Source organism: Parasteatoda tepidariorum, chromosome X1 (assembly GCF_043381705.1).
Source record: "Parasteatoda tepidariorum isolate YZ-2023 chromosome X1, CAS_Ptep_4.0, whole genome shotgun sequence".
NCBI lineage: Eukaryota > Metazoa > Arthropoda > Arachnida > Araneae > Theridiidae > Parasteatoda > Parasteatoda tepidariorum.
Window position 1 is genome coordinate 20,109,201 of NC_092214.1, and position 27,208 is coordinate 20,136,408.

Below are 27,208 nucleotides of genomic sequence, written 5' to 3' on the forward strand. Positions count from 1 at the left end.
ACGACGGTGATCGAACTGCACGAATCGAATCTCATGTAGTGAAAGTGGCCCGGTAGGAAAGGTACCGCATATGCGAAATTAAGTATGGGAATATACGGTTAGATTTGGAAATCCCATTTGAGATCGTAATGCTCTGATGCGCCATCTAGGAAAAATACTAGTTCCATGTCTAAAAGTGTAATTTTGTCATACTAAATTGCACTAAAATAAATTTTCCCCAAAATATGGTTTGCAAATACAAAAATTCTTATTTTATATTATATTTTAGTAATATTAAATTAACTAGCATTCACGAATTTTTACAATAGAATTTAAATCATTCTGTTATTTTTTTAACCTTTCCTATATCATTTTCTGCATAGAAAAGCATAACTTATTAAATTTAATTGTTTAAAGTTTAATTGACTGTGTGGATAAATCATTTATAACTCAAATTGAATTTGTGCATAACTTTATTCAATCATTTAAAATAAATTGCGAGAATTATTAAATTACGATGAATAGTGAAGAAATTTTAGAAAAAATTATCAGCAAAAGTGAAAAAACGAGTAGTTGATAAACGATGGGTATAAAGGAGATAGAAAATGAGAGAGTAAGATGAGAAGCAATAAAAACAATGTTGGATTTTTTAGTGATGAAAGATTAAGCATTCGCCATCGCAACGCTCGAATATGCCATCTGGAGAGAAGGCCGGTTCCATGTCTTGACCTGATCTCTGCCCTCTCCTCATCATCTTAATTGCATAGGAATGTACTATAATATTTTTTCCTTTCTTAATATTTTTCGAATTTAACGGTCAAATATATTTTTTAAATTTTTCATTACTCTTTTTTTTTTAGAACTATGTTCAATGTGGTTTTCTGTTTCAAATAGTTTCTTAACTTAAAAGTTTTTAATCTATTTGAAAACCAAGACAGAAACTACTTTCTTTCTTTCGTACTTCTTTCTCCTATGACTCTTCGCACGCTAATGGTTGGAGCATGAGAAGTATCACCATAAGTAGAAAGCTCTGCTCAACGCCACCTGTAGCCCGTTTCGATCACCAATTGTGATGTTAAAAAATATCACTCTCTTTGCTTCATAGAAAATACTCTAAATCTAATTATTATTATTTTTTTTCTTTTTCAATTTCTTTTTTATAATTATTAATTGTTTTGAAATAACAAAAGGAAATGTGAGTAAAACTTCCATTTATTTTTACTGCAAATCAAGTTTTTTTAGTATTATTCCGGAATTTTAAAAAATGAAAAATGCTAAGACATTGCGGACATGAAAGTCTTATTTAAATCAAAATTAAATAATTAAGAGGATTAGAAAAAAACATTTCTGAGATATATTTTAAAAATGGGCAATTCGGCCTATTGGTTAAAAATGCACTATGGTTGTAATAGCTTGGCTAACAAATATACTAGTAAAAGGGGTTTCTGATTTAGGGCAAGTAAATTTGAAGAACTACTCCGTTTCACATACCCTTATAAGCAGCTTCGCTCTGCTTTATATTCGGTAAAGTATCATAAGTTATGTTGAATAAAATAAGAAGTAAATAACATCAAAATTGTAAAAACATAAAAAATTTAAAAACATAAAAATTTAAAAAAAAATCTATTTTAAAAATAATTTAAAATAAAATATTAGCAAAATAGCTTAAAATAAAATATTTACAATTCGAAATAAATATTAATAACAATATATGGATGTAATAATAATTTTTATTGTCCCTTACCCCTCTTTCCCCTGATAAAAGACTCGATCTGCGATGTAAAAGTGTTAAGCCCAACAACTCTTTATAATAATTATAATAGCTTATGTAAAGTTGATTTAAGTATAAATGTTACGTATAAGGAAAGCTAAAACAACGTGAAAAATGCAAATAATATCATATAAAATCTTCATATGTTCAAATTCTAAAATCTTAGAATATTATAAAAATAAATGTTTTTCAAAGGACATTAAAAGGAAAACAATCTTTGCCCTTCGTCAAAAGATGATCTGCTGCCTAGAAATATGGAGGCATTTTTAATCAACTATACGAAAGCTTTTCCCAGAAAGCACGAAAAACTGAATGGTTTTATTTAATTATTTATTACACATTTGAATTTTTTTTTTTTCCTTTTATGTTTTAAAATACTGTTTTGTGTCTGACTATATAACTTAATTGCTGGTTAGCACTAAATTATTAGCAAGCATATTTTAATATATATATATAAAAGAGAAAAATAAATTTTTCTACGGCAATGCATAAATAATTGTATAATACAATACTATATTACAAACAAAAAGTTTATTATATAATATAGTTATTATATTATATAACAAAATATATATATAAAACAATGAAGGCAAAAAGGATAATTAAAAAAAAAGAGAGCCAAGAAAATGAAGAAAAATAATAAGTTTCATTTACTGCGTATTAGCTACAAGTACTGCATAGAATTCACAAAATAAATAAAAAATATAGATAAAATATTTTTAAGAAATATCTAAAAATTTAAAAAAAAAATTTAAATTAAAAATCCGGAAAACAAAATGAGAAAAGATATGATCTCGTCATCAACTCACACGATTATATTCGCATAAAAGAGTGCTCTGAGTGCATACTTTTTTGTGGATTGTGTGTGTGAACTGATGATGAGATTATATATTTTCCTTCTTTTGCTTTCCATCTTTTTAATTTTTAATTTCTTCGATTTTTATTTTTTTTAAATTTTCGAAAATTTATTTTAATAATATCTTTTCCTCTCTTTATAAAAACTTTATATTTTGTCCATGTTTTCTCTCTCTCTCTCAGTATATANCATCTGCTTAACGTGAAACTGAATAAAGAATAAGTAACTGTTTTATTTATTGTGAAAGGGAGGAGGTATGATAAAACATAAATATAAAATTTATGCACTAAATGAGATTAAAAAATTAAGAAATATAAAATACCTCTAATGGCATGACACATATTAAGATGCAATCTTCATCGCTTGAGGGGAAGACTCCTTATATAATAATTATTGCAGATTATCACATATATTTTGAAATCAATTTCCTTCGATAAATTCGAATATTTAAGCCTCATATTTTGGTGACGAAAGGTGACTAACCACTATCTAGAAACTACGGTTAATAAAAAGAGTGGTCCAAATTTTGGCCACTAATGTTAATTTTACTTTTTTTTCCGTATTTCACCATATTTTTAGAGTTATTTATGTAAATCAAAAAATTTTTATCACAATTATTTAAATCGTTTGTCCAAAGATAATTTTATGCAAAGAATAGTTTTTATTTTCATCATTCTATTTAATATTGATCAAAATATATTTGGAGAATACCAGTTTTTATTTCGCTTGAAATTTTAAATGACAAAATCCAAAAATTGAGCGAAGTTAGTGTAATAGTTTTTAGAAAATGAAAATTTAAAAATATAACCTTTTTTCATTATTTTATTCTGAAAGTATGCAATAAATTTCTTTACATATTTTTATTAGTTCATAATTATATTAAAATGAGTAAAAATTAAAATTAAAAAACTTCACTGTAGTTCTTCTCTTTCTAATGGTTTAATTCTACTTAAATATGGTCCAAACAGCAACATATTGTGTTCAAATTTTGTTACAGTTAAATTATAGTCTTTCAAAACTTTTTGTAAAAGCTTAAATAAAGCTAAACAACGTGATAAAAGTTTTAAAAAATTTTTTAAAAAAAATCTTTGTGCGTGAGTTTCTGCGCCTCTGTCTTTTGCTTTCATTCTATATCCGAAGAAAGTTCTTCCTTACAAAATCGAAACTATAGTACATTTGCTTATGTGGTATTTTTGTGCTTTTTTTTTCACATTGTATAGTTTTATTTATAAAGCTTATTTATATGATTGACATGTAGCATTAATACTTTTATACTGATGGTTGTAGAATAAATACGAATGAGTATTATTTCTTATAATTAATACATGAGTGTTCTTCGAAAAATTACCAGTATAGATTTATCTTTTCTTAGATCACATAGAGTCTAACGTTTAACAGAGTTAGATAAGAAAAAAAGAACTAAATGAGATAAATAATCCAGAGTTTCAACTAAATGTTTCCAACATTAGTCAATAGATGTCTCTACCAAAACTTGAGCTTGAAGAAACTTTAAAAATACGTTGCTATGAAGCAACAATAGAGCATCTTTAGTATTACTCATCTATGTTGGAAACTAGGTGGTTTATAAGCTTTTTTAAGGTTATTCAAAATAAATATAATAATTGAAATTAAAAATATGTATTTGAATGCATTAAAATATAACCTTTAAAACTTATTTGTTTGAAATTATGCACTTGGATTTTGCAAGCTAATATTTCTGAACAAATCTTTTCGTATTAAAACGTCTGTAACTCAATCAAGTTATAAAAACAAACGTATAATGTCTCAAATAAATACTTAAATTATTAGAAAATGAAGAAAAGAAAAGAAAAAGAAAATTGTTTTCAAAATCTTAAAAGATGATTATCAATGTCATTCACAGCCAAGTGAAGAAATGAAATAAACACAAACATTTCATTTGTACCAAACTGCTGGTCAAGTGCATCAGAGGCGTATCATTGTTGTTGAAAGAACGCTGTACCCGAAATTTTGGACCAATAAGATGCTCCGAGTAAGTGTGGCGATAATCACTTTAATAGGTACTTTAATGAACTCTCCAGTTGGCCAAGTGGTCAACAACGCAATGCCTACTTTTTTCGAGTTTGAACAACAAAAAAAACTGAAATACTTTCATTATTTGTTTAGCTGAGCTTTACATAATTTTATTAGTATTTCTAGAGTTGCTGATTCCATCATGAAAAAATAATAAGTTATAGATTAAAGTTTGATTAAGGGATCCATAAATAACTCCAGCTGGTCGTTAATGTTAAATAGGTTTGTAGCCATGTAGCCTTTTAATTTGAATTTATTTATAAAAGCAATAAGCCAAAAATGCGATAATCAAAATGATTTGAGTTTAATTGAAAAATTTGTAATCTTAATAGGAATTTTTCATTCTTGCATTTTTGAAGTATTTGTTATAACAATATCGCACTTCTTTTTGCTATATTTCTTATATATACAATTAAATAATTTTGAAACCTAAGTTTTGGATTTTATTTAATATGATAATTAAATACGTGTTTTTTAAATGGGGCCCACTAAATAATTCCACCTTGTGTTCAAATTTGCATCTGGCCATCCAAGGGTTATTTCCAGGGTTATTCCTGATCATTCAAGGATACAAGATTTAAAACCGAAATTATGTTCTGTAAGCTTAATTATGTAATGAAATATGTTTCGTTGAATGAATGAAAGGTTATATTCATGCGAGAGTTAATTACTTTGTGTATTTATTAGAGAGATTCAAAAAGAAAAACACAATAATGAATACATTTAAATCAATTGAGTGGTGCAAGTTTTTTTAAAATACCCTTACAACTTGTTATCGAGTTACAACGATATTTTTGAATAATACACATTTGAATCCCAAAACTAAAATATAAAGTATTGTTATAAAAAAAAGCACAGATAATAATTTATTATTCAATTAGAATTTAAATATAAAAATAATTTCTAGAATAAACTCAAAGTGCGTTTAAGTTTTATAAAAGTTTCAAACTTAAAATTGAAAAAGAATTAAAAATCTTTTCTTTTCCCAAAATTATAGATTGATAGCTTTTGTATGTTTAAAACGCGGACTAAAAAATCTTTTAAAACAAAATCTGTCTGATTAAAATATAATTTCTATTTTACATTTCTAACAAATAAGCTAACAAATAGCATAATCATAAGCTAACAAATTTTTGACAAACAATGTTTACGTTTGGCAAATTACTCATAATTCGAGCCCAATTCGTTTAGCGAATTAAATACTACGAAAGTAAAGCATGTATCATACATGTAGAATTTCAGAGTGAAGGGATCAACAATATCTCGGTAAGTTATTGACTCCCCAAAATCACAGTACATAAAATTGGTTGTTTTTACCCATAGGAACTTTGAAGGAAATAACTGGCAGTAGAAGCAGGGTTTTTTGCGAATCCATATATATTGTTATCAGTAAAGGGCCCCTTGTTATCACTATAAAAGGGGGAAATAACTTGATATTGTTTGTTATGGGAGATACAGCGATTGTATATTTCTATTAAAAATAAAAAATGGTGGGAAAATTCTGTTATGAATAATATAAAATTATTCTACTGTAAAGCGAAGCAAGATATCACGAAGATAAATTCATGATTCGTTTTTTTATGTTTAGTTTTTAAACTGTCGAAAGTTATACTTTTAAAATTAAGTTATAGCTAAAATTTAAATATTTTAATAGCTTTACATATAAATTGACTGCAACATTCTATTTCAATTAGTAAAATGATGCGACCAGTAGAGTACGGATTTCACTCTCAATATCGATATTAATTTTAATGTAGTACTACTGATTAGTCAACATTTATTTTTCAATTAAAACGATTAAAATATTGTTATCTAAAATTACTCCTGCCAATTTTAAAGCAAAGGAAAACGCTAAATTTAAATCTATATCGAAATAAAATAAGTTAATATCAGCTTCTTAAATTTTGAAGCAAAATAATAAATATTGCTGTAAAATAGTTTTTTTACTAAAAAAGTGTTGTAGTTGATGCATCTTCTTTTATTTAAAAGTAGTTTTTAACTTGAGAGAAAAAAGTTATCATTTTTTAAACAAACGATTCTATAAATGGTGCAATTTCGGAATAGTTTTCTTTTTTACAGATATAGTATTTAGTTTTTTTTTCTTTCTAAAATATGATATTTTTTGCATTCTTCTTATAAAGTTTATCAATATTATTAACATATTATAAAAAACTCAATTTACTACACACATCACATATGAATTATTTAAATGACATAATTGTAAGATTTTTTAAATATTTTTCTCATGAAATATGAATCCACTGGAACAAGTATAATTTTATATCAATATCCTTATGTTATTTTAAGATAAACTAAAATACTGAAATGTGTTTTTATTTAAATTTAATTAAATTTTCTTAGCAATTTAATACGATAAAACAAATTCATACCGTAAAAAAATAAACTAACCACTTTAAAACCATTGAACATAAAAGACGAACTGGTAAAATATTTAGTAAGCTATAGGTTGTCAGGGGAAAAAAAAAGAAGACACAAATGACAAAATCATGAGTCAAAAGTAGCAACTTACAAAATCACGAATAAAACAAAATCGAGCGATTGTTATCCTTCTCGAGTTATATCTAAGAAAAATGATATGTAATTTGGCATTGTAATTGGTAAGAAGAAAGTATCTCCTTCACTATGGATACAATTTCAGATGTAGGTTTCGCCACATTTTTATCTTCGTTAATTTTTTTTTTACTTTAAGGGCCATTGTTCAGTATTATATACAGATATTTTTTTAACGGTTTAATACGATTGTCATGTATATATCTACCGATTCACTGTCAAATTTAACATGAATTCTAAGCTTACTTAGTAAAAAAATTTAGTGTATCTTAACACTAAAAATGGTAGCAACTACTTTACACCAAAAGTGCTGTAGTGAAACACCAGAGATAATTCTTGGTGTAATCAAACATTAAATCTTCATGGTGTCGTGAAATACCAGGAATATTATTTTTTGACGTAGAGTAGTTGTCACCTGTCTTTGTGTTCAGTAACAGTGAAGTTCATATTGGGTTGATCAAAAAGTAACAGTGAAGTTCATATTGGGTTGATCAAAAAGTAATTCCATTTCTTTAAAAAAAAAATTTTTATTTTTATGAAAGGTGATTTTCTTATTCTGAATAAATATTCAACTGTCATATATTGCCCATTCTGGTCCAATACCTTTTGTCAGATTTCTGGTAGTAGCATGATTCCACGCGCATAAAATTTTTGTTCTTAGCTAGCAAAAAATGATCCAGTCGGTTTTCGACCTCCTTATTTGAAGTGAAGATTTAATCGTCTAAAAAATTTTGATCATTGTTGTAGACGACCCATTTCTCGTCTCCAGTAATGACGCTCTTCAAAAATGGATAATTTTCTTGATGTTTGAGAGGCAAATAACATATGTCAATACGACGAAACAAATTTCTTTCCGTAAGAGCTATTTAGGGAAACTATATGAATTTTGAGATAAAGCCTTATATTTTTCAAATGATCATGAACGGTCGAGTTCGATAAATTTAATGTCGCAGCGATCTCGCGAGTTGTTATTCGCTGGTTTGCATCAATTAATGCCTTTATTGTGTCTTCTTCAGCTTAAACTGGCTTGGTGCATGTTAATCAAAATTTCACCGGATCGAAATCTTGCGAACCAGTTTCAGCATTGGCGTACTGTCAGTACATCTTCTCCTTACACATCGAATGATTGAACAGTATTTTTACCTTTTAAATAGTTAAGAAAATAAAATATGTCGAAAGTTCTGTTTTTCATTTTCCATGTTTGAAAGGGCACTAACCAAAAACTACTGAGTAGAATCAATCGAACTTTTTCACAAGCAAGCTTTGCTATATCAGCTGTCAAAATATATATTGATTAGTGCAAATTTGGCTGCGAAAAAATATAATTAAGTAATCTGTATGGAGAAACGACTACCCAATAATAACAATAAAATACAATATACATGAGATTCAGAAAGTAAGAGCAGTTAATTTTGGATACACGCGCAGACAAATTCTTAAAATAAAATTACATAGTTTGTAAATCAAGCATAGTGAAGAAAATATTAAAATGAATTCGAATGAGGTTTACCATGAACAGAAGCGGGTAGAAATTAAGTTTTATAAATTTATTTTATTCAATTGACAGATATTCAAAGTTTAAAATTTAATTATCCTTATTACACAACTAAAACATACATATATTTTGTAGCAAAAAACTTATGTTTTGTAAATGCATATCAGTGTGCATGACAACAGCAAATTCTCTCTATTTCGTATTTGTTTGTTAACACTGATAAAATCAAAAGTACGCCAACATTAGCGTGTTTATAAGTGAAAAAAATTCACAAATGAATGTGAATGTGCTTGAGCTTGGAGTAAGCATTTCACATTATTGGAGTTTAAATTTAACTACATCCTATAAAGCATGTATGGACATTCGATTTGATGTTAATTTAAAATAAAGTGCTCTTTCGAAAAATTGCCTGGAGTTTTCCAACAATAGATTGGGACAGATATTATTACACATTGCACTATAAAAACAGTGTAATGTATATTACGATTTCGGCATTTGCGGTGTTGTTTAAGGTACTATTCGTCGAAGTTTTGAAGTTCGCAGTTTCATTCAATTTCGTTCATTTCTTGCCCTTTTTTTTATAAATTGTAATTGTGAAGTATATTAAAAAAAGAAAATATTATTTGAAAGAAGATAAGCAGTAATAAACTTTAATTGCATCATAAAAAGAGGAAAGCAATAATTAGAAATAATGTAATTAAAAATTATGACATTTAACTTCGATTAATATTTTTTTTTTCAAATGGCAGGCACTGAACATTATTCTTCTCCTTAGAAGTTGCCGGAACTGTTACTCATTTCACCTTACCCAGCGGGCACCTGTGAACCAAAGTCACGGAGGTGAGCAACGTTACCCACGCCACACTGCCACAAACTCGTTTATAGGGTGGGCCACATTCACACACAACAGAGGACAACACAAGAGAGAGAAACATCGGCGGAACTAGAGCGGGATTCGAACCCGCAACCATTAGCTTCGCAGTCAGGCGCGCTAACCGCTCGGCCACCTGGCCGGCTCTTCTATTAATTTAGTATAAATTTTGAATAAACTTTACCAGACAGCATGATAAACAGGTTATAAGGTCTATTAATTCTATTTGGCCAAAGGCATTGCCACCGAAGTCTTAAAATTACCAAATAAATGGTAAAATGGTTTTAATACGGCGTGAACACCTATTTTTTTGTTGGAAGATTTACTTTTTAGAGTTGTCTTTTTGCTGTTTGTGTAGGTAGGCAATAAAGTTTTAATTTTGGAAATCAGAATTTCGGATATTACGATATCAGATAATTTGCTTTTTTTGAATCAGAAATGTCTTTTACAAACAAATTGGAATTTTTTTCCAAGAATTTTTTTGCTTGAGTAAATTATATTTTGATGCTCCATTCCGGACATGCTATGCGTTTCAGGATGAATAAGATTTATGAGTTTTTTTAAATATTTGAAACTGATAACCTGTGCTAGGAATTGGTTGAGTAAAAACTTGTTTTATAAAGATTTCTACTTCTCATTTCACCAAAAACGGTAATTTTCAAAATGTGAAAACGTCATATTTCTTAGTTAAAATGATTAATATTTACGAATTATTCCGTTTGTTGGTATTTAAGTAGTTAGAAAACATTTAATTAGTTCCTATGAAATATGATACAATTCATTAAAGTTTTGCAAAATAATTTAATTTGCGACAGTTAAAGCGAGTTTCACAATGCTTGTTATTTTTTTCAGATTCGCTGAATCAGACGTTTTGGCGAATTTGGCCTCAACGTTCATGATTGAAAAATTTCTTCTAAGGAGAATAATAATATAATTTTTTAGTACATCAACATAATTTCCAGATCACACGAAAAGGGAAATGATCAAAGAACTTTATTGCATTGAAATATTTAAAAGGAAAAACAGCATGGAAGACAGAGGTATCAAAACAAATTTTAATTTAAAACATCTAAAATTGAAAAATCTTTTCACGCATTCTCAGCGATAAAAATCAAACCATTTTGATAATTAATGCAAAGAATTCTAAATTGAGGAATGCGTTCTTTGTCTAACAGACTAATTCCAATCTACCTAATATTTAAATTAAATTGACGATTAAAAGCTTTTACACTTCTTTATCTTGAATGTTTGACGAATTTGGAGTGACAATATATTTTTATTTATTTTTTATATTAATCATGATATTAGAAAGATCAAAGAGACATTGTAAGATGAAAGCGAGAATGAGTTAATTAATAAGTGAAGGAAAGGAAAGCGCTTCCTTTTGTGGGAAAAGGATTTATTTTCCCCGTCCTCTGAGTTTTTAATTCAGCAACGTACCCACAGTAAAAAGAATTGTTTGGAGGCGCCTCTTAACAACTCTTTTATTGGCTCAGTAGGAGAGAGACAAGGTAGGGCGCCCTTATCGAGTCTGCAAAGGTCGCGCTCGTAAATAAGGTACCTATGAAGACAATTTCTGTGAGTTCTTTAAAAGTCTCATTATAAAATGTATCTAGACCGACTGCCATCTGTTATGTAAAACACATTAGGTAGCCCATTTTTGCTCATTGCGGTAGCGTAGCAGATAAGGATTTAAGTGGGACCCGCGGCCATAACAAGCGTCGACCATTAAGCGGGGCCCTAGATAAACCTTCCATCGCTCAAACCGCCCATCATTATGACCAAAATTTTCATTCACCTCGAGGAAAAAGTTTTTCATTCGGTCTCTTTCCATTTTGTGACGAATTCGGGAGAAGTTGTACCCGGATAAAGAAGTCTGCCCGCTATCAATCCAGGCTTATCGGGTTTTGGTGCGCGCAGTCATTATTGGGAGATTACTGGGGGAAAGATTTGAATTTTAATGCTCACCAAGGGTGGGGGTGGTGAGGTGGAGGCGCGGATATCGCATCGCTATGGCCATTTTATGCAAGCGAAGCGCTTATCAGTCGTTGCGGAATGTGACAATGGGAAACGGCAATGACTCAAGCCAAGGAACTGTTTTGCCCGTGAGGTATTCTTCATTACGTGAACCTCTCGACTAATGGCGTAGTTTGCTTCTTTCTCCTTTTGGCCCCCTTTTATGGCGGGAACGGTTTAAAATGAAGCCCCGGCCCGCTATCGCGAACGCGCACGCCCCACATTCGTACTCGTTAAAACGGGATAGTTTAAAATTAATGGCTTAGCGCGTCCTTTTCAATTCAACCATAAGTCTTATTTATCATGGAAGCGCTCGTAACGGGGAATGACAGTCGGAGATAGGTAAGAGCAATTGGACGTCTCTACACTACCAAAGGATTTTACATACTCTTTTAAGTGTGCCACCCCTAAGGCTTCCTCCCAACCTGGCCACCTACCTGCCATAAAATGACGCTACCTTATTCTGCATAGATGTGATTCCAATCGCACTTTCTTTCCCCTTCAAGGCAGAGATATCAAAAAACTTTTCAACGCTACCCTAGTAACTCGCGGCTTTATTTTACGCCCACTATTTAATGAGATTTCCTCTGCGTTTTATGACTCCCTCTTTTCCATACTTTTGTTCCATTTCCGTTTTACCAATGAAATCAAATGGGGGGCTCTGGTACAAAGTACGTTTCGGACACAAACCCATTTTCAACACACAACACAGACAGAATTTGACCTTTGATCGCTGATAGCAGCCAATAATAGTGTATCGAAAGGGATGTGGGAAAAAATAACGGAAAATTTAAATGAAAGAGTATTTGTACCGGGGAAAATTTAAAATGTACACCGGTATGTTGAAATTATATGATAAAAAAATTTAATCGAAAAAGATTAAAGAAATATTAGAATTTTTAAAAATAAGTTATATATTAAAGCATTCGAATTCGTGTTAAACCAGTGGTCTAATTTTTAATTGTAGATTTGATTTAAATTTTTGTCAACACTGGTCTTAACAGGATGCTATAGTGCGACAGAAAACCTTCATTACAAATTCTTTTTCACCTACATAAATAATATAAAATTTAATGTTTAGAGAGAAGTGAGTTCACGTAAATTTAGTAAACAATCAAGTTTCAAATACGGAGAAAAAAAAATTCAGCAAATCAAAATGCAAACAAATTATGTCAGGATTATGCAGTGTAGTAATCGTGCAATAATTTGCTTGCATTTTGATACTTTGAAAACATATTTTCAGCATTTGAATTTTCTTGGTTTGCAGTATGTTTACATGAACTTTTCTTTTCTTTAAGCTTTAAATTATTTAAGTTGAAGAAAGAGAATTTGCCATGAAGTGTTTTTCACGTGGTATGGCGTCCTCTTAAAAGCAACTTGAAAGCCAGTGAAATCTCGTACTATTATGCAACTGTAATGTAAGAACATTTAAACAAATGCAAAATGTATGCATTCGAACTTGTTTATGATTGAGACAATTATTCTGTGCAATCTGAGTGTTTATAAATTATTATAAAAAATTATACTTCGAATAGTACAATTTGATATGCGAGCTTTATAAATCTGTGCTAAGAATTTTCCATTCGCTTAAATAGTCTCAGAAATATGGTGAATAACGCTTACTTTCGATTGCTCTCTTATTACAATTAAATCTTCCTGATTTTAAAGCCCTTGGGGAGGTAAAGATTTCAAAAGAGCAGGGGGGAAAGGATGATTATTCAAATTAAAAGTTACTTAAGGTGTTTCGTTATTTTATTTTGTGTACTGTACGAAATATTATTAAACAAAACCGACAAGGGCAATAATGGGTTAAAAATAGAAAAAAAAGTTTTGATTTTTTTCGACAGATTTTCTAATTTTTTCAATAAATTATCTTTCATGAAGATTAATATAACATAAATAAATAAAAACTATTCGAAAATGGCGGACTTTTTAATTTAAACATTATTGAGGTGTTCTGTTACTTTTTTGCGCACTGTAATAAATAATAATGGTTAAAAATAGAAAAACAAGTTATTCGACAGATTTTCTTATTTCTTGAATAAGTTATCTTTCATGAAGATTAATAAAGCATAAATAAATAAAAACTGATCGAAAATGACTGATTTCTTAAATCAAAAATTATTGAGGTGTTCAGTTATTTTACTTTGTATGTTGTAAAAAATGATAAGGATTAATGGGCTAAAAATAGAAAAAAAAGTTTTGATCTTTTTCGACAGATTTTCTTATTTTTTCAATAAATTATCTTTCATGAAGATTAATATAACATAAATAAATAAAAACTATTCGAAAATGGCGGACTTTTTAATTTAAACATTATTGAGGTGTTCTTTTACTTTTTTGTGCACTGTAATAAATAATATTTATCAATTCCTCCCAGGGTATTAATGGGCTAAAAATAGAAAAGCAAGTTATTCGACAGATTTTCTTATTTTTTAAATAAGTTATCTTTCATGAAGATTAATATGGCATAAATAAATAAAAACTGATCGAAAATGACGAATTTTTTAAATCAAAAATTATTGAGGTGTTCAGCTATTTTACTTTGTATGTGGTAAAAAATGATAAGGATTAATGGACTAAAAATAGAAAAACAAGTTTTGATCTTTTTCGACAAATTTTCTTAATTTCTGAATAAGTAATCTTTCGTGGAGATTAATATGACATAAGTAAATACAAACTGGGCGAAAATGATGCTTTTTTGTTTGTTTTATTCAGCTCATGCTGTTATTCTGCAAAATCCTCTTAAATAATTTCAAGTATAAAAATATAATTATTTCCCTCTTTATATATATTTTTTAGAAAATTTCATTGTGATAATGGTTTAAGAAATTAAATTGGATTAAAGGTTAGTTTTTAGATAAAAAGTGAAAACCCTTTACTTAAGTGCATTATAATCTATACAAATATAAAGCAACAGTTTGAAAAAAAAAAGAAAATAATTGAAGAGACACTAAAAAAATATTCAATTTTATGACTTTTTAATAAATGTTAGCGTAAAATGATTTTAGAAAAAGGAATGATATAAAGTATTGCTGTTTTTATCTTACTGAAAAAAATAAAGTTATCTTAATTATTTTATTTTAACTTTTAGACATTACGTTTTGAATCTTCCTATCATTTTTTTTTATCTGGATCGTCAGCCTTGGTTTTAACGTCATGACTAGACAGCTACCAGACAATAATTTTCTTTTCATATTTCGCAGAAGTTATTTTTTTATTTTTGGTAATGATTTATCTTTTCCATTTGCTATTGATTTCATTTTCAAGCTTTACATGGTACTTGAACAATTTTCTAATAAAGAGCACCGGACAAAAAATTGGAGATTATGGAAATTAAAACAAAATTGTTTCAATAAAGTTACTTGACTTTTTCTGTTGATAGTAAAATTAAATTTTATTCCATTAAAAGTGAAAACATTGGAAAAAGAATGTCATCTTAAGTAGAAAATTGTTGGTTTTTTTAATGGCAAGAGTAATTAGCGTGTTTTAATTATGTTTCAAAAAACTTTTTCAATAATATCTTCTTAAGTAAAATGTAGCTGTTAAGTGTGTATATATTTATGCATATATAGGTATCTGTTTCTCTGTATTAAAAAAATAATTACATGACTGTCTATCTCTAAATCTCCATTAATTAAATACTTTACTATAAATTACTCATTTAGTGATTTTAATAAAATATAAAATTATGAAACAAAGAAAATATTTACAAAATAAGAAAATACCATCTAATTTGAGAAAATGAAAGAATATATTAGTTTTTACATTTTGATTTTTAAACCAGAGTGAATTACTGACTCGGTCAAACTTTCAAAATTGAAAAATTTAACCAATAAAATTTTAATAAATTTCATTCATAGCAATGTGATAAAATAAAAAAATTTTCCCCCTTATAAATTTTAGCTTGACGTTATCTATTAAAAAGTTTTCAATTAATTATGTAATAATGCAATGAGCAAAATGTATTTATCGAACTACCAGAATATATAGAATTTACCGTGTTTCTGACTCTATGGAAACATCAAAAAGCTCGATAATTTGAAGCGCTTTGGTAATGGTTTTGGTAAAATTAACAATAAGATATGGTTTTGTATAATGTGATAAAGCTTCGTAAATGAGGTAAAATTTGATAGTTTTATCATGATTACTTAGAGCATAACAGAAAAACCATTTATTTGGTAAAATTTACTTTTCAGTTTGGTATTTTTTACTAAAAGTCTTATAATAAGAGCTGTAATTTTGAAAACCAGAATTTCCGATAAACCGCTATACCGTTTGTGATTAGGGTGGAGAACGGAGAAAAACCGTTTTGTCAACAAAACGGTTTTAAACCGTTAAATATACGGAGAAATTCCGAAAAAACAACGGGTATTTTTTACAGTGTGAAAGAATTACTAACTTTCGATGAGTGAAAGAATTACTAACTTTCACTCGAATATATGCCGTTATAGTACAAACATGTAATATAATATGCATGCAAAACAACTAGGCATAAGTAACAAATCGCACTAATTATAGTTCTATTCTTTTTTACAATGTATTTTTCAAAGTGGATTTTTTGCAAGTGTAAGCTGTAACGTTAGTAAAACGTATAGTAAAAGCATCTTATAACAAGCCCGCATTTAATGAGATTTCAGATTATTGAGCAAAATGGAATGTTTTGTTTGGAACAATATTATAAAATGAGAATGAACTTTTTTAGCGAGTAATTGTTGCTCTTTTTCTCGGATTTAATGAGGGAAGAATTTTGTATATATTCTTTGATAATCGTCTGGGAATACATTGTTGACTATATGGATTAAGTATGAGCCGTGAAAAAAAAATATGCAAGTGTTTTTTAATCTCACCAATCTAAAGCAATAAATATAATTTTGAATACGAGATGGGCATAATAAAACCAAAGCTTATTACTTTTATGAAACGTTTAATGGTAAAGTTTATGCGAATAATCCTCACTAACTGAGAGACTATTATTTATACCACCTCTTTTATTATTATTTCCTTGTTTTAATACTGTTCACAAGATCTAAGGTATACCATGTTTGTTTTGGCTCGGATTAGATTTATTTGATCAATCCTGAAGTATAATGCCTGGAATAAAACTTAATAGTGTAGATATGAAATTCATAACTCAATGTATGTTTATCCGAAATATAGTATGTCTGATTTAATTTTTGATAATGAAATGTAAGTTTTGTTCAGTATAGACCCAAAACGCAATAACAAATAAATAAGTGAGCAAATGAATAGATAAATAAATAAATTGTGTTTTGGGTCCATTTAAAAGCAAAAAGAGACAAGCTGTAGTGCCTGTTCAGTTAACAAGAACCTTCCGTAGTTTTAAAACACAAAAAGTTATTACAAGAAAACTATAAACTAGAACCTTTCTGTCTATCGAAACACGTTGTTTCGACACTGAGAGAAATTCCTGTTTATAGAACTGAAACTATAGCATGTCTATTTTTGTGCCATAATATATGCGTTATTCACGTTGTTTACCTACATCTATATGTAGTACAAGGTATACCTTATCTTCATTTCCTAATCATAATAATTAATACTGAGGAATCTCCTTTTAATAAATGAACAGTACAAGTAGGAAGATGCTCTTATAAATCCTGTATTGATGTAAAACAGCTTTCAAAACATTTTTTTTCAAAAATAATGCAGTTAAATGCAATTACATTTTTAATTTTAATGAATTTTTAACTGGAATTAATTTCTTTAATTTGAATTATTTTTTTTAAATTTGAATTATTTTTAAAATTTGAATTATTTTTTTTAAATTTTAATTGATTTATAAATATTAAATTACTTTTGTAATTTTAATCGTTTTTAAATTTTTATTAATTTTTTTATTTATTTTTTATTTAAAATATTTTATTAATTTTTATTTCACATTCTTTTTAAATTTAATTGTTTTATTAATTTTTTTTTTTTAGAAATTTACATTAAAAAAATGTGCTCTGAACTCTTTTGGACTATAGATTAAGATCTTTAAGGTTTATAAAAAAATTTTTAAACCGGGTAGCGAGGAACAGGCTAGACCGGACGAAGTTTTTGATTCAACTTAATAGAAGTTAGTAATATAGCTTTATGTAAGGATTATTGACAATGACGATCATTAATTGCGGTGGTATGTTGTGATGCTGTATATAGGCATTAGCCTATCCAAGAAAAAGTTTCCGAAAATTTTACATTTTCCAAATTGAAACTTTAAATAATTTTCATTACATACAGAATTATATGCGAGGAAAATGAATTGAAATGTTTAAGCATTCAACTTAATAAAATTAGATAAGAAGTATTTCAACTTAATTTCTAAAGCTCGAAATATACAAAAATAAAAGTGCTAAAGCAAGTACTTTTTAATCACATTTTATACTGAAATAGAGATTAAAAATCCTTTTTTTTTCTATTGCAGTAATCATTATAAATGACACAATTAATTCACCATAACACTTGCGAGTTCAGCGAAAGATGCTGAGCTTCTCTGAAAAAACTTAATTTCCTTCCTCTTGTAAATTCCATCAATCCGAAACAATTTCTTTTCAATCTGAAGCGAAAGAAGCTTCCGGCATCTAATTATCGATTAATTGACTGTAATAAATTAATCTTATGAATAAATAATTTGGTTACAAAACAAAAGATAAAAAAGCTTCTTTTTCCCGAAGCAAATCTGTCATGGTTGAAAATCGATAAAACTTAAAGAAGACCATCATTTGCAAAGGAGAAGGTGTTATTAGCGAACATATCTCATCTTTTAGTTGTACCTTACAAATCGATGTTCGAAGTAGCATTTGCATATTCTTGAAATATTGCTTTTTGTTCGACTTTATTGCCTCTGGATGTAAAAAGAATGGGAGAATTTCCATTTTAAGTCGTATTTAACACGCAGTTGAAGAAAAGATGCCAATCAAATTGAAAAAAATATACTGCTATATTTATTCCGTTCTTTCACATAAATAGAATCAATCTAATTATTCTTCCATATAGGGCTCGTAGAGAGAATATTTAGTTTTATTTATAGATCATTTAACAAATCCACTATAGCAAAATTTATAGATCATATCTTGTGATTTTTTTTAAATAAATTATATCTATTAATGACTTAAACGAGTAAAATGTTAGTCTTAGATATTAATTATTGATCTTCTTCGTATAGTAACTGGGTGGTATATTTCAACAAGTGAAACCATCGTATTAAGGTATATGGATAAATCAATGCATTGAAAAAAAATTATTAATTATCAAATTTGTAAATTAATGATTTCGAATTAAAAATTAATGATATATGTCCTATTTTTCTTAACGAAAAACTCCATCAATACAAGTAGTAAATATAGCCTCTTTTTTTATACTCACATTTTTCATACACTTCTTCCATTCGCCATATTTGTCGCATAAGTTCTTCATCCTGTTTTGCATCTTCTGCATCTGATCTTGTATAAGTAGTTTTAGCATACATTTTCCTATATTTCTACGCTTTTCATAAAAGGATAGTTTATTTTGCTTTTACACTGTTTTAATCACTGTACACAAAGTTGGTTAGCTGTTATTCTTTACTTAAATACTGTGACATAAATAGATAATTTGCTAATGCATGTTTACGGCAGTCATCGACCTGCATGTAAAAGGAAATGATAGTGGCGTGGCATATTAGTGTGAGTATTATTATCATGGGTGACACATCATATCAATGTGTCAGTCAAATGATGTTCACAATGTATTTAAAAATATATTTTATCACAGTTTCTATAGATAGTTACAATAAAATATTAATCACGTGATCATTACTGCATTTATCTTATTTTTCAATTCGTAATGGTTACTATAATTGACCTAGCCACATGATGCGTTTAAATTTTATCAGTGTTAAGTAGCTGAGAACATTCTCCGCAAATAGATAAAAAGAAAAGAATATTCTAGATGAACTTAGAAAGTTAAAGAAAATTCAAAAGTAAACCTCACAATAAAAATTTAATCCGCAAATAATTTCCTTTTGAATTCCGGTTTTTTATTTGCCATGTAGAAGAAATTTTCATAATCTATGTTTCATTTTAATACAAAATATCCGAATTAAAAATGATGTGAATACTTATTATTTTGCATATTTTCATATTATTTCATTTTTATATAATTCAACTGCTGCACTTAAAAAAATTAAGAACAATGATTTTTGAACATATCACAAATTTAATTTAGAGTGTAAGAAGCTATTAATTTTCTAGTTTAAAACCAGTTTTCTTGTTGTTAAATAATGTTTAAAAGCATAAAAACAGATAAAAAATGAAATGTAATTTCACGAGGCATATTCCAAAGTTACAGAAATTATTATCAAATTTATTATCTATTTTGAAAAAATGCCGTTTGCCTTAAGTTATATAACTATAGAGCTTAAGGCAGTAATCTGATAAACCAAAATTTTGATATTAAACTGCTTCTTAATATTGTTTTCAGATAGGTACTTTATAAGTTTCCGAATTTTGTGATAGTACAATGCAGAGGAATATCTAATTAATATCATGGAAATCGGGGTCAAAAACACTTTTAAAAATGCTTCTTTAGACAATTTGACTTATCTTATTTCAAAGTTTATCGGAGGTATAATTAAAATATTAATGAGTAAAAAACAAGAAAGTTTTAAACAAATGGTACAGTTTTAAAAAAAGTACGAATTAACACGTGGATTCAAAAGTCAACGTAATATAAATTTTTATCAAATATAGTAAGTGTCTGAAAATATAATCGGTTTGAATTAAACTTTTGCATACATAAAATTTTATTAATAACACGGATCTATATGCCAGTTAATTTTCTGTTCAAAATAATACTTAAATGCTGAAGAGAAACCTAAATATTTTGACCATAAAGGAAAACTGGAAATCTTTTAATTGCAAGGGAAATCTCAAAATCTTTTAATTACCTGACAACATGAAGGATTTACCGCGTGATTGTCTTTGTAAGTGTGAGTGTATGTTTTTTATTTTTTTTTATTTCAATAAAATGTGTCGATAAACTTTTACTAATTTTAATATGATTTTTGGTGAAGGAAGCACACGAAATATTTACAGCAAAAAATTATACAATTTTAATTAATATTCCCTGGATACTGGATAGAGAAGATCCGGTGAATAAGTTGTCCATCCGAATTCAATTACTGAATTTTGCTCCACAGACTAGCTTAATTTACTTCACTGGTTGAATATTAAATTTTGAAATATGAAACTGCAAAAAAAGAAGGAAAAAAAGAGAAAATCTCGATATTGATTGTAATGCAGAAATATGCATATCTCTTAACATTTGAAAAGTAAATTATTATTTTATTTAATCCTTTTTTCAAAAGATAAAAATCATAAATTTAATTGGGTAATCTTTTTATTCAATAACCTTGACTTTAGTACAGAATAAAATCTATTTTTAAGGACTGCCTCTACATCTGCCTAACACATTAGCATAGATTTAGAAAACCGTTATATGGTTGCTAAATGTTTGTGATTTTATTAAAATTCATTACTATTTCTCACACCTTCTTTTTTGTTAACACATTTAAATACGTGTATGGCTAAGAAAAGGAGTCCTGGCATTAAATTAATGCAATTAATAGCCAATAACTGGATTCTTAACTTTTCTTGGCGAAAACTATTCTGACATATACATATCACTTGCATTTTTTTCCCCTTGATGCACGAGGTGTCTTGTAGGCTTGGCCCTGCAGCAACACCCTCCTCCCTCCGGGGATATTTCCAAAATTTATTATTTAGTAAAATATACGTGCATTAAGATTTTTATTATAATGGAGCTCCATATTTTCAAAAATTAAATATTTTTATCATTTATCAAATTTGATTCTTCACTACTAGAACTACTTCACTACGAATTTGATTCTTCACTATTCTAGTCATTTCTAGTCACTAGTCCATTCTAATCACTATTCTAGTTTGATTCTTCATTATTCTTCATCACTCTCCAGAGTAAGAGAATAAGAGCAAGAGAATAATTGGATAAATAGATAAAAATAATTTTCTACTATTCATCAACATATTTCTTCGAGCACTGTTTCCCACAAACAACCAATTCTTCTTCAACAAATAGTAATTTCACCAATTTCGAAAGAAAAAAAGTCCATCAACTAACCAAAATTCTTTTTCACGATATTGGTATATCTAAGAATGAAAAGTTTTTTTCAATAAATATTAGGTTATAATAGTAGTTTTATAAAGAAGTAATTAGGAGATGCTGAAAATAATGTTTAAATAAAATTTTTGCATAATAAGATCTTTGAGTCAACTTATTTTACAATTTTGTAAAGATATGTTTATATAATTCAAGCAATTTACTAAAAAACCTCAAAGTGTTGAAACAACTAAAGTGTACTGAAGTTAGAAATATTTTTGAGGTAAATAAATGAAGGCATCATTATGTATTTTTTACAAAGATACCCTGATGAAAAATTAAAATTTGACCTAAAAACCTCTTCCTTAAAAGAGGTTTTGCGATCTTAAGTGTTGATAAAAGCTTTTACACTACACTTTTAAGTGTAGTTTAAAACTTAACATTAAAAAATAAATTTTATAAGTCGAAGTTCATTCTTCGAAATAGTCAAATACGCTTTCTAGTTTCTTGTAATAATATTTTATTTAGTTTTTGAATAATTTTATTTTCAAACTTTTTTTTTATAAATGAGATACACATTTTATCCGATTTCCAAAACTGCTCAACTATTTTTTTCTATTTTTTTTTTTTTTTTTTTTTTTTTTTTTTTTTTTTTTTGAAAAAAAAAACAGATAAATTTTCTAAGGCATTTACCAACATTTGATGAAAGAGTAATATTTTCTCATATTTGTTACTATTTAAAGAGGTTTTCTTCGAAACTGAAGTTGATATGAGTTGAATTCAATGCCACAAAAAGTAAAACTTCATTTAATCTTCGAATATCAAACTGAAATTACGAAAGGAATAATTACTTCTGAGCAAAGGCCTTTTTGGTTTTTCCTGCATTTGTTTCGATGTTTTCCGAATGCGGCTGTATCGCTGTTAATGCAAAATTTACTATAATCCTTCAAGACTTATGTGGCCATGGCTTTATTCAGATAAACCTTTAACTTTTTGGAAAAAGAAATGTGTAAAAGCATTAAATCACACGATCTAAACAACTTATTCAGGCTACCTAGAGGGAAAAATAACACGGAAAGTGACCAATGAAAATAGTCCGATGTTCCTCCACGTGTGTCATTTGTGGGGAGCATTCCACACGTAATAGCAACTTGTATGCTCAATGATTGCCGAAAGGAATGATATTAAATAGTGAAACCAAAATTTTATTTAGAGCTTGAGCTTTGTTCGGAGATCAACAAAATATGTATGCAAATTAAATAAATTTATTAGTACCAGAAAGAAAAAAAAATACTATCATCAGCAAATTTTTATTTTAGTTGTTTTTTTTCTCTCCAAGTTTGACCAAGTAAAACAATATAACAGTCTAAAGAAAAATGTATCCTGAAAAGGATTACGAAATAGAATAGAAATTCTATTATTTAATCATATAAGAATCAAAGTATAAAACAAAATTAATGGTACTGCTTTCTGAAAACGTATGTTCGCAATCCATTGAAGTAAACAATGTTATCAGAAAACTTTTAATCTTAAAATTGAGATAATTTTCTTATCAATGTAGCTTGAGGCTTTTGCGACAATATAATTTGTTAACGCAACGATATTGCCAAAAAAGAAATCTTTAGATTAGTGGTAAAGTTTACAAGTTATATATTTAATACAAAAGAATGGCATCAAATTTTTCAAACGTTCAATGAGAAATTATATTTCAATAGTCAAGAGTTTTTAGAAATTGGTTCGAAATGATAACGTAATCTGAGATACAAATTAGCTTACTTACAAATATATAAACCGAACACAAATAGAGATAAGTCGCACGCAAAATTTCAGTCTATTACAAGGTTATTTCTCTCTCCATTTTAAATCGTACTTAAAATGCAGTAATAGAAAAATTTATAATTATGCCAATCAAATTGAAAAATATAGATGTAATTTCATATTTATTTCACTCATTTTTTAATCTAACTAATTATTTTTCCTTAAAGGGCTCAAGGAAAGAATGATTAATTTTATTTTTAGAAATTTCAAAAAATCGATAAAGACTTGTAATTATTTTCTTTATCTACATAACTTAGATGAAAATAAGCTTTTTGTCTTAGATATTAATTATTGTTTCTCAGCTCTTTTCCAATATATAATTCTTTTTCATATTGTTACTAGTGATATAACGTATCAACTGAAAATTTTAGCTGATATATGTGTTGGGGAAAAAAGAAAGAAAAACGAAAATTTTGAAATGGTGCTTATGCTAATTAATTTTTTTTTTTTAAATAGATGGCAAACTTTAATAAAAAAATCGAGTTTTTTTCACTAGTTTGAACAAAATGTCCGAAAATATCAAATTTGAAAATTGATTACTTGGTTTAAATAAGCATTTTATATATTTTAAATATAGAGCTTTAATTTAAGATCTGCTGGATTGTCACCTAAGTTATAACACATTTTTGCTATGCTTTGGAATTTGTTAAATTATTAATTAATAATTAATTAACTTGTGGTAAAGTTAACAATCTATATGTTTGATACAATAGAATGACACTATATATTTAAAGTTTAATAAAAAATTGCGTTGCAATAATCAGGAATTTTCAGTTAAGCATTCGTAATGAAGACTTAAAGTCATTCATACATTCAGAGAATAGGTGCATAATAAATTTGATGCAAAATTTCAATTTTTTCAAATATTAATACCTTAAAAATGTTTTAAAATTCAGTTTTAACTTTAAATAGGATCATAGAGTAATTTTTGAGAGCTTTATGCTAGTGTATGTATAGAATACTATTTACTATTTTTGGAGAAGAGATGGTTTTTAGATCGAGGCGCTGCCTATTGTTGACAATTATTAGGACTCTGGCAAAAAGTTTGTAAAAAACAACTCCCATGTCCTATACTGGTTTTAACAGATTCATAAAAGCTTTATACATTTGCCGTTCTATTTGAGTCCAGTAGAATTTTAATATTACAATTATTATTATTATTTTTTTAAGTCATGCATGTGTTTTTTTTTTTTGTATTATTATTTTCTTTTTAGAATATTCAAATTCATACTAATGCTAAAGAAATTTATTTAATAAAAAATGAATTCAGAATAGAATTTTAAAACTTTTTACAAAAAAAAAGAACTATCGTTTATCCATTTTAAATCGTTTTTATTTTTTTGAAAGAGAAAAAAAAACAATCGTTTTCATAGAATCTAAAGCTCGCTTAGTGAAAAATATTGTTTACCTGTTTTGCTTTTTTGCCTTGCATTTTTTCAATAAAATATATGATAGAAATTTTCAAAAAGTGTACTTTGTGGATGAAAGAAATATTAATTTAAGACATAAAATACATTTAAGAAAAATAACAAACTTGGGAAACTGTAATATGTATTTATAATTTAGATTAACACGCACTAAGAAATGCATTGGTTAAAACTTATTACTCTTGCCTTTGTAAATGTATTATCTGATCAGTCGAAGTTAATGAACAGTGATAAACAATACTGTTTAGAATTTTTTAGCTTATCGAAATATTTGCCCACAAATAACAGCAATTTCATGGCTATTCTTTTAGTATGGTTAGTTTACACCCACGCTATTGCTAATGAATTAACATGAAATGCTGAAAAGGAGATAATACAAAATTAAGATTTAGTTAAAAATATTTTCCTAAATTAAAATATTGTAAGTCATAAGAAATTTAATGTGAAATAATCAAAAAAGTTTGAAAACTGCAAATAAATATCTACTTATGGTTACAATCCAGTAAAATAAAAAAATATTTTTTTTTTCTTTGACTAAATTTTTGACTCTGACTACATGGAGAAAAAAATTCTGGTCAAATTACTTTATGGCAATGACATTTCTGGTTAAAAAAAAGAAAACAGCATAATTCTGGTTAATAAAACCAAAATTTTACATACCGTTCATATGGGAACGGTTTAGCAGAAAATCTGGCTTTCAAAATTATAGTTCTTATTACCACAGAGTCAGTAAAAAAATACAAAACTGCAAAGTAAATTTAACGAAATTAATGGTTTTTATGGTACGCTCAAAAGTATCATGATAAAATTTTAAATTTCTACCACATTTACTGAATTTTATCACATATTATAAATAAAATTTCATTTTTAATTTCATTAAAATCATTACCAAAGCCCTTAGGTAAAAATTATCGAATTTTTGGTGTTCCCATAGAGCCAATAGATTTTACTGTATTCTGATAGTTTTGACCATACAATTTATCTCAGTGTGCTTATTCCGCCCTTTCTTTTGACAACTGCTCTTTCATTGTATTCGCATCATTCAATAAAGCATTTTGTGCAGTATTTAATACTTTATATCATGTTTTGATAAGGAAATGAAGATATTTGGCCCCAAAATTAATTCCATATATTTGAGTATGTGTTTTTTACCTTTACTGTTAGCATAAAAAGGTGCAAATTATGAAGTGATTTTGAAAAATAAGCAGTGGGTTTAAAAGTCATACAGATCAAAATGAAGGTTATTTTTTAAATAGTGCTCAAGTACAAAGTTAGGACTTTTTTTTCCTTACAAAAAAGCCTAAATATACAAATTAAGGTTAAAAAGCATTTTATTTCTATACGTCTGTCTTTATAAATACAAAGTTTTGAAAGTTTTTAACCAAATCAAGATTGATGGAAAAATTCGACTTATATGCATGAAATAATGGCTATATTTATAATTATTTACAGCTGTAGGAGGTCAGTGAAAGATTGAACTACACTACATGTTTTTTTAAACGCAAAAATTCACATGCTTTTATATCTATATACAAAGTAAAAAGAAACTATTTAGATAGATTTAAAATATGTATAATTAAAAAAAGAAAACGATTAACTTTACGTTTCTACTTTTTAGTGAATTAATAGACTTAGTTGTTAAAGACGCACAAGAGCTACATTAAGGGACTTATTGTCGACGATTTGGGATTCATCTTTAATGATAATTTAAAGACAAAACTGGAGCATGTGCATACTACACTACTACGATTTAGACTAGAGGGCAGGTGGTGGTATCATCACCTGGTCACCGCATCACACTTCTCAACCACAAAAACTAGCGAGGACGATTCCAGGTATGAAAGTGCCAGGAACATTATATTAGATTGGATTCCAAACCACTAGACGATCGGAACAAGTGCAATTCGATCAGATACCCAGTCTTAAGCATAGGGAATTTAATGCTAGCCAAAGTCATGGCAGGAGAAGATTAAGCCCACCACACCGTCCAGGCGGCAATAAATATAAATGCTCAGGAGATAAAACTTGAGAGTTTCATAAAATTGTCAAAAATTGTTTGCTGCAAAATTTAAACATATTAACTACACAAGAACTAAATTTACGAAATTGGAGCCTTAGTTCGATAAAAAAATTTTAAAAAATCATACAAATTGTTTGCTAATTTTACGCCCGAATAGTACATTGGATGAAAAACAAAACTTTTAGAAAGTTAATTGCAATAACTCAGTTAAAA

At 27.8% G+C, this 27,208-nt stretch overlaps 1 protein-coding gene across 5 annotated transcripts in view; it reads right to left on the reverse strand.

Annotated features, from left to right (window-relative positions):
* Positions 1-27,208, reverse strand: part of LOC107453665 (cytosolic purine 5'-nucleotidase) — a 135,530-nt gene that overhangs the window by 75,653 nt on the left and 32,669 nt on the right. For 2 of the 5 annotated variants that reach the window (XM_016070560.3, XM_016070558.4), the window contains exon 1: positions 18,980-19,474. The exons of the other annotated variants lie outside the window; for them this stretch is intronic. In XM_016070560.3, the coding sequence (XP_015926046.2) occupies positions 18,980-19,082 (103 nt within the window). In that variant the 5' untranslated portion in view covers positions 19,083-19,474. Of the gene's footprint in view, positions 1-18,979; positions 19,475-27,208 lie in introns of those variants that run through there. 5 annotated transcript variants of the gene reach the window in all.